At 39.7% G+C, this 14261-nt stretch overlaps 1 protein-coding gene across 3 annotated transcripts in view; it reads right to left on the minus strand.

Moving 5' to 3' along the window:
* Positions 1 to 14261, minus strand: part of OCRL (OCRL inositol polyphosphate-5-phosphatase) — a 57990-nt gene that overhangs the window by 24377 nt on the left and 19352 nt on the right. For 2 of the 3 annotated variants that reach the window (XM_081792867.1, XM_081792868.1), the window contains exons 4-12: positions 9512 to 9622; positions 8993 to 9082; positions 8161 to 8281; positions 7912 to 8073; positions 6546 to 6647; positions 5466 to 5580; positions 3944 to 4060; positions 3652 to 3839; positions 855 to 966 (exon numbers count right to left, since the gene is read on the minus strand). In XM_081792867.1, coding sequence (XP_081648993.1) covers positions 855 to 966; positions 3652 to 3839; positions 3944 to 4060; positions 5466 to 5580; positions 6546 to 6647; positions 7912 to 8073; positions 8161 to 8281; positions 8993 to 9082; positions 9512 to 9622 — 1118 coding nt within the window. Of the gene's footprint in view, positions 1 to 854; positions 967 to 3651; positions 3840 to 3943; positions 4061 to 5465; positions 5581 to 6545; positions 6648 to 7911; positions 8074 to 8160; positions 8282 to 8992; positions 9083 to 9511; positions 9623 to 13204; positions 13338 to 14261 lie in introns of all 3 variants that reach the window. The other variant, XM_081792869.1, reaches the window with a different exon arrangement.

Below are 14261 nucleotides of genomic sequence, written 5' to 3' on the forward strand. Positions count from 1 at the left end.
ACATTAGCCAGTCAACCTCAATATGAAGAAAGAGCCCAAAAAGACTCACTATATATATATATAAAAAATTCTACTGCAAAACTCCTACATTTTTACTATGTCTAAAGGTCAAAAAGGCTTTCATAAGGATTTAAAGACATTAAAATCAAGTCGAAACATTTTCTTCCCTCCATAAGAAGTGTTCACTTTTAGCAACCAGTATCCATAAGCTGAAGTAAAAATTCAAGTCATGTGCCAGGTTCCAAGGCAAATTTACAGAAAACTAGGTTCCTGAATACCAAGTTTTATATAAATGTTACTAAATCAATGCTTTTCCCACAGGTTTTAACATCTATAAGCCAGCCAGGCCCAACTTCTCAATCAGTTCCCATTAGACCACAGTCTGTGCTATTTATCCCAAACTTCTGTTCTTCCCAATCCCCTCACAGGACCTCCCTCTTTTACTTCTATGCTGTTGCTAAGACTGCCAACTAATCATAGAGCAACTTTCCCTGTCCCATCTGCCAAACCGCATCAACATAGCTGAAGGCCCACTTCCTCCCGGAAGTGGTCTCCAATTAACCCCACCCATTATCCAACTTATTTTATATAAATCTCTAAAATCTCTTCTTGATAAAGACAATGAACAAATGTTATATTTACTTTTTATCTCCCATTCTCCTATGCAAGCGCTCAATAAAAGCACTACAAACCTGTGTGCATTCGCTGCATCGCTAGTCACACTGTTTTCCCAAGACAATGAGACCTTTCCATCTATTCCTAGAGTAAGACACACCTCCCACACATATATCTCATAAACCGAACAATTTTATCTGCCATCTAGGAACATACCCATAAAACGAAAATTTACTTACCTGGTCAAACTTCAAGAGTCTCTGAAGGTCATTCTTGTTTATAAGACTCTTCACTTCATTGGCATCAGGCATGCAAAGCCTATAGTTCAAATCTCCCAACCAGATGACAACACTGAAGATCAAGAAATACAGGAACAGAAGTAGTAAGAATTACCATAACAAGTCAATCAGAGAAGAATGGAAAGAAGAAAACTAGTAGATTGTTGATAAGGATTCATTTATCACTACCTGACACAAGGAGTTTAAGCTGTAACTTATCCTCTGGGGGCAAGTACTACCAACACCTGAGAAGGACTAGGGATTACCAAATAGGTGGGAAGATAGGCACTCCATACATGAAGAACAAAGAGAGGGAAATACAGTATATGTGTGGAATTCAGAAGCTAAGGAGTTAACTGCCTAAAAGAAGCATGTAGTTTATTTGCTGGACTAGCTCCAAAATTTTGTCTGGCTTCCTGCCCCTCTTCCAGGGGAAGAGAATCTGAACATTTTCTGCCTCTTTGAGCCCTGACATTCTGCAGACTCTTAACTAAGGTCTGCGTGGTCTGACCAGCTATGCACCATAGCCAATTTGCCTACTCCTGCCCCAGATGAACAGTCCAAGTCTCAGGCAGGAAGGAGACTGGCTTGCCACAGGCCCCTAGATGAGCTGAGAGTCCCCCCACAGGGAAGACCCAGAAATTACCACACTAAAAAGGATTCTCCTGTGAGCTATCTCAAGTCCTGAATGGGTCTCTTTGCTAATCTTAAATGCAACATGAAATTTCTGGAATCCTGAGGAAATAAATTTAAGGCATTTCAGGACAACCTCATGACCATTAATGTCAAGGCCTTGACTTTACTACCACAAAGCAGAATTCTATAGGATCCTCGGGGCACCTGGGTGGCTCAGTCAGCTGAGCGTCCGACTTCAGCTCAGGTCATGATCTCGCGGTTTGTGAGTTCGGGCCCCGTGTCGGGCTCTGTGCTGAACACTCAGAGCCTGGAGCCTGCTTCGGATTCTGTGTCTTCCTCTCTCTCTGCCCCTCTCCTGCTCACGCTCTGTCTCTCCCTCTCTCTCAAAAATAAATAAACATAAAAAAAAAAGAATTCTATAGGATCCTAATTATTGAGACATTATGGAATCAGGCCAATATCACTACTCTTCCCTACTATTTTCCCAAATACCCTACTCTGTGCTGATCCTAATATGTTAAATTATCTTTTGTTTTCCTAATTCCCATCTCAAATCACTTATTCCAAATCACACCACCCTCTCAGAATTTCAATTACCCATATTAATTTCTTGAAGACTAATCATTTTGTACTACCCAGTCCATCCCTCAACTGATTTCTGCTTGTATTCTTATTAAGTCCCATTCTTCACAAACTTTTCTCATATTATCCTGTTGATCCATTGTTGTCTACATCTCCAGTGCCCCAATTCTTAATGATTCACAGCCATTAAAAAAATAATATAGATATAATACAATATATATATAATGCATAAATTAATATAATACATATACACACTGGCTTGGAATGAGACCCACAATAGGACAATACAGTTCTCTATACTGAGTGTGCATGTGTTTGTATATAGAGAAAGGTCTAGAACAGCACTATTCAAAGGAAATAAGATGCATGTCAGAGATGTAATTTTAAATTTTTTAGTAGCTGCATTTAAAAATGAAAAGAAACAAATGAATATAACTTTAACAATATATTTCATTTAACTCAATATATCCAAATTATCATTTCGACATGTAATCAATATTGAAAAATGGAGATATTTTACATTTTTCTTACTAAGTCTCTGAAAATCCAGTGTATAGTTTATGCTTACGATACATCTCAGTTTGGACTAGCTACTTTTTTTTTTTTTTTTTTAATTTTTTTTTCAACGTTTTTTATTTTTATTTTTGGGACAGAGAGAGACAGAGCATGAACGGGGGAGGGGCAGAGAGAGAGGGAGACACAGAATCGGAAACAGGCTCCAGGCTCCGAGCCATCAGCCCAGAGCCTGACGCGGGGCTCGAACTCACGGACCGCGAGATCGTGACCTGGCTGAAGTCGGACGCTTAACCGACTGCGCCACCCAGGCGCCCCTGGACTAGCTACTTTTAAGTGTCCAATAGCCACCTATGGCTACTAACTATCACATTGGACAGCACAGTTCCAGGATACACACCAAACTATTAATAACACTTTCCTTTGAAGATAGAAACTGGCTAGGGGACAGCAAAATGATTTCTACTTTTATCTTTTATTACATTAATAATAAACATTTCTATTTTATAATAAAAAACAATAAAGGGGTGCCTGATGGCTCAGTCAGTTAAGTACTTGACTCATGATTTCCATTCAGGTCATGAGTTCACGGTTTGTGGGTTCAAACTCCACATCAGGCTCCACACTGGCAGTGCAGAGCCTGTTTGAGACTGTGTCTCTTTCTTTCTCTCTCTCTCTCTTTCTCTCTCTCTCTCTCTCTGCCCCTCCCCCGCCCATGCTCACTCTCTCTCTCAAAATAAACTTAAAAAATTTTTTTAAATAATAAAAACTGACTCCAATTGACACACCCCTCCAGCATTACTTTTACATGCCCACTAATAGAACCTCTAATAGCAAATCTGATTTCTCTGTCTCAGTGAATCTCCTCAGTGAATCTGCCTCAGTGAATTCCTCAAAAACCCGCTCTTCTTTGCAACTCCAATCCCTAAATAGTATTCATTCACTCTTCACAGTTCCATAGTTTCCTACCAGTTTAATCTCATTTCAGCCCCACTATTCAAAGGCCAAAGGAGATTTAACCACTCACTCATGTTTCATGATGTTCAGCTGTGGGAGTGTCTGATTTGGGACCACAAAACTCATTCGTGCACAGATGTCCTTATAATCTTGGTTCCTTCTCTCAAAGTCCTCCACATGGGCAGCCAGGTGAGAATTGACAATGCAAAAGGTAGTGTTGTGAAATACAAATCTCACAGCTACCCCACCTTTGTTTCCCTGTTGGCAAGAGTAATTATTCACAATTAGTACAAAGACAGAACTGGCAGGTGAATTTCACATGGACATAAATAATAATCAAGCTCATTTCCAAAGTAACTCACCATTTTCCCCATGATTCCAGTTCCAACTGTTTCCGTAGCAACATCACGGATATATTGCCACTGGTCCTTTCTGGCAAATATGAGGAGCATCATCCCAACAAGGCGGACTAGCTGAACCTACGAGTTCCAGGGAGTTAGAAAAGGTTCATGTTAATATACTCGTTGCCACACATCTAATCCCACAACTAATTTTCCACCAAGAAGATATTAATGATGTTCAAATCTGAATCCAAACCCTCTAATTTCCCAGTGGACCCCATACAAAGGAAACAAAATTTCTCTGGGGAAACTCTAATCCAGCTCTGACCAGATGGAGATAAAAATTTTGGGGGACATCAAGTATACTCAGCTCTAGGACACATTATTTTAATCAAATCTATGTATGTATGTATGTATGTATGTACATATGTATGTATGTATGTATGTATCTACCTACCTATGTATCTATTTTAATCACTTTTTTTTTTTTTCAACGTTTTTTTTTTTTTATTTATTTTTGGGACAGAGAGAGACAGAGCATGAACGGGGGAGGGGCAGAGAGAGAGGGAGACACAGAATCGGAAACAGGCTCCAGGCTCCGAGCCATCAGCCCAGAGCCTGACGCGGGGCTCGAACTCACAGACCGCGAGATCGTGACCTGGCTGAAGTCGGACGCTTAACCGACTGCGCCACCCAGGCGCCCCTATTTTAATCACTTTTAAACTTACCAGGAGTAGTTAGCATTAAAAAATCAAATCTAAAACCCCTATCCCAGCTTATTCCTTTTGCCTCTCCTTCCTAGTTTCTGATTTCCAATTTCTTAAGAAATTAAAATTTCTAAAATAAGAATCTTTTTTTAAGTCTGTAAACTAGAGCTAGAAATATGTCTGAAATATAAGTTAGTCAGGGATCTATGTGAGAGGAATAACACCTTCAGGATTTTTATTACCTATATCAACTGTTGGAAGGAGTGGATGAAAAATATTCAAAGGACTCCTTTTAAAGGGGTTACTATGGTAACCATGTAATTAAAATAACTCTTTTGGTAGCCTCTACCACATGCCTTCCAAAGACCAAGAAATTAGCCCACCTTGCTAAAGTCAACTCTACTTTTGATTTACAAGGTTTAGAACTCATTTAAATTCCACAATACTTCTTCCTGATTCCACAGCATACCCTATGCACCCACATGCTTCAAACTGCTTTTTTGTAAAGTATCTGGTTCTGACCAAGTCAGTGAACAATTCTGATCTTAAACTCTTACTGTTGCTCTGTAAGTAATTATCATAAGCTAATTACCATTCTGAGAATAAAATTCTTTTTTTTCTCCTAAAAGCTACCTAAGCAATGAAAATATAGGGTCAGAAAGCTTAGGAAAAAAATTATTTTTAGAAAATAGGTGTAAAGGACTATTCTGCCCTAGTCCAGTATTACACACAGAGAAGAATTCAATTAAGCCATTCTTTTGGAACAAGTTATAGATAACAGAATAACTTCTAGTGAGTTCTATTTAGTTGTATACTAATAATGAAATGCAGCTTACTTTCTTATACTTGGCTTTGGAATGCAAACCCCTCTCTACAGCCATGGACCACTCTTGTTCCTTCACAGATTCAAAGTAGAAAAAGGCTTCTGTGCTCAAGTCCAGCTCTTGGAATCTGAAAAAAACACGAAGACATGAGATCTATACATATCCCATAATTATCTCTGACTACCTCCCATCCTATTTTGAGACATTAGGTGGAAAGGGAATGGGGAAAGAGAGAAACTTTATAGAACTGGTCCACTGACCCAGGTGATCAGTAAGGACAAGCAACTTTGTTTTCAAAAGACTCTTTATAAGTATATGCACAGGTTATGCAAAACATAAACAAACAAAAACCTCCACAAGGGATAACAGTGGAGCTTTGCTTATATATCCTAGGAATAGTCACTGTTGGAAATGACCTCAAGTCTCAGTTGCTGTTAAGAATATAGTTTTAGGGGCACCTGGGTGGCTCAGTTGGTTGAGCGTCTGACTTCGGCTCAGGTCATGATCTCACAGCTCGTGGGTTTGAGCCCCACATCGGGCTCTGTGCTGACAGCTCAGAGCCTGGAGCCTGCTTCGGATTCTGTGTCTCCCTCTCTCTCTGCCCCTAACCCACTCGCATTCTGTCTGTCTCTCTCAAAACTAAAATAAACATTAAAAAATATATATATAGTTTTATTTGGTGGCTCAATCGGTTAAGCACTCGACTTTGGCTCAGGTAATGATCTCACGGTTTGTGGGTTCGAGCCCCATGTCGGGCTCTGTGCTGACAGCTCAGAGCCTGGAGCCTGCTTCAGATTCTGTGTCTTCCTGTCTTTCTGCCCCTCCCCTGCTTGTGCTCTCTCTCTCTCTCAAAAATAAATAAAGATTCAAAAAAAAGAATATAGTTTTATTTGCATTTTGAGATGACTAGATGTTTCCTTTCACCATTTCAGGTATCATTCCTTTCTTATCTCACAAATTTGACCCACAAGATAATTCTCACATATAGTCTATAGTAGGTTTTTACCAAATCGTTAGAAAAAGGAGGGCAAAATGTCATGTAAGCTAATACCAAACATACAGCCAAAAGGAAATTCCAGATGTGTTCTTTACCCAATGCAGTAGATATCAGGAGGATTCGAATCACAGTTCAGCCAAGGTTCCAGCTCACTATCTGGAGACTGGCCATTCACGTTCCACGTTCCAACAAAAAATCTAATACATAATACGAAAAATTACTTGAAAACAAAGGTCAAGTATGAAGGAATGAAAGTTCTCTCATCACTCTTCATACAAGGGTATATTCACAATAAGCCAACATAATTTCTCAAAATGTTTTGCTATACACATATAAGAAAAACCTCTTGCATGTAGAACACAAAGGCAGTGGGCTCATTCTCTAAATTTTATATTAGGTGAATCCACAAAAGGAAACCAAGTCTCTATTTAAAAAAACATAAAGTTAATTGCTCTACCACATTTCCTTTCAATTAAACTCCATCCAAACTTATACTTGAAGGGAGAGCTTGTAGATGGGGAAAAAAGGTATCTTCATGCTGTAAATACATCTGATGTGGATAACTGTTCCATAAGGAGCTATAGTTGAATCCAAAAACTCACTTCCCAAAGGATTACAAGGACATCTGTGTAGGAAATTCTGTTGAGGCAGATATAGTACTAAGGGGGAAAGCAGAAGGAAAAACTCATAACTGTCTTAACTGTTTACATACAAAAATAAGCATCATGGGGAATATGAGGAACTATAGATTTTGGTGTAGGGATACAGTTATAATTGAATTATAACAAATGAGGCTTAATGGGATAGCAGATGGGACTGGAATCTTGGACTATTAAGGGCACGTGCCGTTCACAAACAACAAAGAAAAGTGTTGCTGCTTTGCACATTGGGATATACACCACGCCACATCACATACCACTCACGCTAGGTCCAGAGAAGAAGAGATTGACAAGCAAAGGTGAAATGAAAAATATGACATGGAGAAAAGAAGAAAGAATCCAAGACAGACCTCTCAATCAAGAGGACTGGGTGAAATGTTCTTTAGTTAACTTACCAAAGTAAGCAAGTTAAACTAGTGGTAATGGGAGACTTTAATCTTCTAATATTGGTGAGAAAAAACTCAGCAGTCCAGAAAGATAAACACATTTGCTTAGGGAATGTGCTAAGGGATAATTCTCCAGTACATGTGAGTTTGATTTGGTTCTGAGTAGACAGAACCATTAGTAGACACGGTATCATTAGTAGTTAGAAAATCCAAGGGAAACTGTAGCATTTGCTACAGTTTTGTATATACATATATATATTTGTATATGTATGTCACTGACTAATATAGAGATAGGGGCTTGAACTGGCTGACCATTCCTTTTTATTATGCTTTGATTCTTAAGCTAATTAAACTAATACCTTAAGTAACAAAAGGACATTTTATGCCATACCTCAGTAAGTAGAAGAGAGACTAACCTGAAATTCTGAATATTGACATATTCTTTCTCTCGCTTTGCCAGGATATGTTTGATGAGACCTTCTCGCTGCCCAGACTGGGTATTTGGTACAAAGAGCTTCCGCATGGTGTTGGTCACTTTGGGCTGTTCCTTATTAGGAGCTTCTTTGTCACGTGGAAGCCTAGCAAATAAATGAGAAATTCAAAAGTGAAACTGCCTAAAATATAAAAGTTCCTAAATGAGAAATACATTTTGACATAGGACTTACATTCTATTCACAGAAGGGGGTGGAGGTGGGGGTTCCCGATGAATCCCTGTAGGATGATTTTGTGAATTAATTTTCTTGTCCAAATTCATAGATGAAAAATTATCCTCAAATCCAAGAAGCCCTGAAATACACAGAACCCAGAATCAAAGGGGGGAAAATAAAGATAACATCCAAATTATCCAGGATAGACAGAGCTTTTTGCCTTCATCACAGTGGTTTTGATTTGATCACTATTTGCTCAATGGCATTACCAAACAGAAAGGTATCACAAGGATAGTGATAAGTTAGACTGGGGGAAGAAACACATCTGTCCCTGAAGGACTTGACATATTAACTAGAACAACAGCAAGTTACATTAATTTGGAACCTGAATAATAACAGCTAACATTTATTGAAGACTTAACATAATGCCTGGTTGACAGTAAGGGATTATATTATTATCTCTTTAAATCATCACAAAGACCCCATATGGCCAGTAGTGTTAAAAATCTTCCCATGTTACAGAAAAAGAAATGGAAACTCAGCATTGTTGAGTAACTTGACCAAGGTCATATGTAACTAGCAAGTCGTAGAATTGGAATTTAAACCCAAGCAGTTTGGCCCTGGAGCACGCCAATCTTTACCACACTGCTAAGCTGGCTCCTGAGGAGCTAACATGCCACAGAAAAGATCAGGAATGAACATCAGTCAGTGGGCATGAACTCAATAAAACCACTCCATAGGAGAAGGTGTCTGAGATTGACATTAATCCACACTATCTTATCTGTCCAGATAAAATCTATTGACTCTGCAATGATCATAGCAACCAGGCAAAAGAGAATCTTTTCAGTACCTGAAAAAGCAGAAGGTTTGTCCTTAGTGTCTAATTTCTGGTACCAGCTAGATGAGTCCTTTGGCTCTGGAACAAGAAGCTGTGACTGAGCTAGAGAGATAAGAGTCATGGTCAGAAACAGGGGAGCCCTTCACTGAGTGAATTTTACCATAACCAAAAGCCATTCATTCAGCACTCCTCAAATGCAGGGACCAGAAGCATTCTTGCATGTAAAGGAAGAGACTAAGAGAATGAGGGCAGCTCTGGGATGATCTGGGAACAGAAGGAGGATTACTGTCTTCAGTAACCTGTCCATGCTGTGACACTGAAGATTCTGGAAAATGGCTCAGTGTCCTTCCTTATAGCTGAATACACCTGTTCTCTAGCCTAACCCTGGTTCATTCCTGAAGGAAGAAAAATCAGCTATGAAGACTCAAGGGGTGAGGTACTTTGCTAACGGCTGCTTGCCTCTGCATCAGCATGCCAGAATGTCACTGCCATTCAAACAAGTAGAAAGAAAACTGCTGAGTCTTGAGTTACCTTCCTGAGCAGCAAGGACCTCTGAGAGGAACTTCAAACAATGTTCCTCATCAGGGATTTCAAAGCGGCGCTCCCTGGTCCAGTCTCCCTGAATCCGAATTTTGCAGCCACCTAAAAAGAAGTGAAATCCATACACATACAGCTATGGAATATGTGCTTTCTTGGGGTCAGATTCTCAACTTACTAGTTTAACAAGAGAAGGTCCAGATCACACATATTCTAAGACTTCTAATGTAGGAAGCATATCTACGGGATCAGGGGATTTGTTGTGGTGGGGGTGCAATACAGACAGGGAAATCTAAGGGGCTGATGAACTGTGTCAATGAGCAGCCCAGTACAGTGATATTGAAATCATAGTCTCCATTGTCAACGTAGGGACCAAATTCTAACAAAAGATCAATTCCCCAACCACCCTCCTCCCATCTTCCAGCCGTAGATTCCTACCATTTCAAATACAGATCATATAGTAAGAGTATCTAAAGCATAAAGGGAATAAAGAAAATAAGATGGTTGCTCCTAGGTACACACTGTACCTAGACAATTGAATTTACAAACTAATTAAAAAAGAAAAGAGTAGTGGAATTGGTTTGAATTATTCCGAAAAGAAGCATCTAGATCTCATTACCTCAAGTAAAGAATGCATATCTTGAATAAACGTATGAAAGCAATATAATGACCTATGACTAGGAGTGGCCTGGTTCAAGCACAGCCAACTGGAAAACAGTATAATTAATAGTAAAGTTATTTAAGACTTTAGTTTCTTATGTGTCTAACATACTGTCTCCCTTTTTCTGATGCCCTAGTTCTCATCCATATCAATGGTCTGGATATGGTGATCCAGGAAACCTATGTACTTGTTTATATTCTTATTTAACTGACTTACTACATATATTGCTTTCTCATGCTCCTGGAAACCATAAGCTCCTTGAGAGCAAGAAGTGGGCTACACATACAAGTTATCCAACACAACACTTCCGAGGATCTCCCAGACTGTCTGGGACGGAGGGGTTTCTCAGGACTCAGGACTTTCAAAGTGAACACTGGGAAAGTCTCAGGCAAACCAGGATGGTTGGTTCCTTTACTGGTGACAATGAATGTCAGACTTCACAGACAGAAGGCATTTAATAAATGACTATTGAACTGGACTCTTTCATACTTGTAAATGACAAAGAGATGAGAAAATGAAATGAAAATCCTAGTTTCTTATGTTGGAAATCCACTTGTGAACCTCTGACTCTTTTTCCTTTGTATTTCTGTAAGTTTCTATCTTCACAGATTTAGTGATTAGAAGAAAAGAGGTAAAAATAGAGAAAAACATGAGAAAGGAGGCACCCAAGCAGACCACAGATAAGAAAATTACTGAGGGTGTTAATGTAAGGAGAAGAAAAAAATGAAGGGCATGAATAAAGGCTGTCAGTTATCGCAGCCTTGAAGATACAGGGAAAACCTCCTTCAGGGCACAAGTAGTCCTCCCTTTCTCAGATAATTTATATTAAAAGTAGAAAAGAAATTAAAAGATCAGTCTCTATCTGATAAAACTTGAACAATAATACATTTTCTCTCTCTCCCACAATCCTTGAAAGATATATTTTAGCAAACACAAAAAATACACTGACTCATTTAACAGAAAATTCCAGAAATTGCTTACAAAATAACACTGGATGTTCTCTCACCATGTTGTATGGGAAAGAGGACAAATTATCCCATGACCCAACTTTCTACTACTCTTCCTTCCAAAACCCCCTGGCCTCTTTGTGACCAGCAGGCACTCCTATATCCTCAAACTTCTCCTCTGAACATTCCCTATGTCTCTCAGTTAACTCTCAACAAAATGCATTAGAATTACCAGAGGCATTTTTAGAAAACAGACATTTGCATCCCATCCCAGGCCAATAAAGCAGAATGTCAGGGGGTGAAGCCCAGGCACTGGTAGTTTTTAAAATACTCCCCAAGTGATTCATGTGCATCCAGATTGAAAACCAAAGAGTCATCTGCAAAGTGGCTTATCCCTGGATGTTGTTTATGGTCTCTCACACCCTATGGAATTTAAGACTGGTGTCCTTTTTTGTCCTAACGCCAACTCCAGACCATTCCCTCTTCTCCTCCCTCAGGACAAATCCTTTGTCCTTCGAGGTTCACCCACTGGGCTATACCAGCTTCTTCCCTTCCCTCCCCCATGAGATCATGTGCCATCCTTCCCAAAACTTCTGAATCCAGGATTCAATACCTGACTCATATGACTTCCTCTCCACTCAAACTCTTGGCTTAAATTTGAGTCCCTTCCAAATTAACACAGAAAACACAGTAAACATCTTCAACTTCCTCATGCAATGACCTTGCCCCACCATCTCAGCCACCTACTCCCTCAGTCCCTATGGGGACTCCCTCAGTTATACCCTGAAATTTTTCATCATAGAAACACTATCACCTCATAAATCTCTAATTAAAATACCCAACTCTGACCTGCTATTTCCAGCTTACTTGCTCAAATGGGAACCTCCAGCCTTCTACTTAGTGTCCATTCACACACTCCTACATTCACTTCCCATTTTATCAAACAGATGTCATCATTAAACTCTGTTGCAGGGGCGCCTGGGTGGCTCAGTCGGTTAAGCGTCTGACTTCAGCTCAGGTCACAATCTCGCGGTCCGTGAGTTCGAGCCCCGTGTGGGGCTCTGGGCTGATGGCTCAGAGACTGGAGCCTGCTTCCGATTCTGTGTCTCCCTCTCTCTCTGCCCCTCCCCCATTCATGCTCTGTCTCTCTCTGTCTCAAAAATAAATAAACATTAAAAAAAAACAAACAACTCTGTTGCAAAAGCCCAGAACTGCCTTACCACTCTATTCCTCCACAGCACCTACCTGATTAACTTTCAACCCTCAGAAATCCAACTAACTGCCTTACTCCAGAGGGAGTAAACACACACACACACACAATTATTACAAATTGATTGCTAACTTCAATCTGGCCCTCTATGATAGGAAGTAATGTTAAATTTCAATAGTCAACTAGTCTCCCACTACTATCTGGAAAAACTATTTCGCACCTCCTCATTTATCTGTGGATCCCCCTCTTCTCAAACCCTCTCATTCCAAGCTGATTGCTTCACCTCATGCTTCAGAGGAAATGGAAGGCACCACATGGAAAGCTACCTGTATTTGTACCCATCTTCTCCTTTCCCTTCTGATATAAGAGGAGCCCTCCTATCAAAGACCACCTTCTCTTTGAATTTTAACCCCTCTAGTTCTCTCAGGAATTTTACACTCACAATCATTCCCTAGACACCTCCCCCCAATATCTTTCATCTCCCCCTTTCACAGGCTCCTTTCCATTAGCATTAAATTAAATTGCGCTTGGTGACTCAGTCTGTTAAGTACCTGATTCTTGGTTTCGGCTCAGGTCATGATCTCACAGTCTCGTGAGTCTGAGCTCCATGTCAGGCTCTGTGCCAACACTGCGGAGCCTGCTTGGGATTCTCTTTCTCCCTTTCTCTCTGCCCCTCCCCAACTCGTGCTGTCTCTCTCAAGATAAAATAAATGAACTTTACAAAATTAAAAGAAACAAATTGTGTTCTAAATTCTCCCCATTTGAAAAACAATAACCTTCCTGGACCCTGTATTTCCCTCCAACTCCAGTCGATCTCTACATTCCCCTCCACAGTAAAGCTTTATTAGAAACACACAGTCACTACTTACCTCCCATTTCTCTCTTTAATCCATTCCAATATGACTTTGGCTCCCACCACCCCTGTGAAATAGCTTTGTTAAGGTCACCAAGAACCTCCAAATTGCTAAATCCAATGGATCCTCTTCAGTCATCTTATCAGACCTATCAGTAGAAATCAATAGTTGACCACTCCTTGAATACTCTTTTCCAAAGGATTCTATGATACCATCCTCATCTAGTTTGCCTCTCTCTTTGATCACTAATTTTTTAGTGCCCTTTGAGGTATCTCCTCCTCTATCTAACCTTTAAAAAAGCAGAATTCCTTAGCGTTCAGTCCTAAACCTTTTTCTCACTCTGTATCAGCATTGTCCAATATGGTAACCAATAATTACATGTGGCTACTGAGTAATTGAAATGTGACTACTTTGAGGAACTGAACTTCTAATTTTATTTCTAATTAATTTAAATAGGCACATGTAACTAGAAACTAACGTATCTGATAGCACAGCTCTATTTTCAATCATATCATCTCTCAGGGTTTCAAATACATCTATGTGCTAGTGGCCCAGACCTTTCTTTTGAGCTTCAGGTGCATACATTCAACTGTCAATTTATAATCTATACTCAAATGTCTCAAAGAAATTTCAAACTAAATATAGCTAAAACTGAACTCATGACCCCCTCAAAGGAAAACTCATTCCTCCTACAATGTTCTTATTTTGGCAAATGGTACCATCATCCACATTCATGCTAGTAACCTAAGATTCATCTCTGACACTTCTCTAACTTACCCCCATGCCCAAACCAACCTCTGCTGATTTAACCTCTGAAAACATTTATCAAATCCGTCTACTTCTCTCCATTTATACTGCCACCATACTCATAGTCTCTAGCTTAAACTCTGGAAACAGCTTCCTAATTGATTTCCATGCAAATGATTGGCACCCTGGGATAAAATCCTTCATATTCTTCCCATTTTTTTTTAATATAAAAATCCAGATTCCTCACCATGACTTACAAGATACTACTGGATCTGGCCTTACCCCATCCTAACTTGATGCCTAAGCCTTGTTCCAACCACCCTGG

This window comes from Panthera onca, chromosome X, assembly GCF_046562875.1.
Source record: "Panthera onca isolate mPanOnc1 chromosome X, mPanOnc1 haplotype 2, whole genome shotgun sequence".
NCBI classification, from domain to species: Eukaryota; Metazoa; Chordata; class Mammalia; order Carnivora; family Felidae; genus Panthera; species Panthera onca.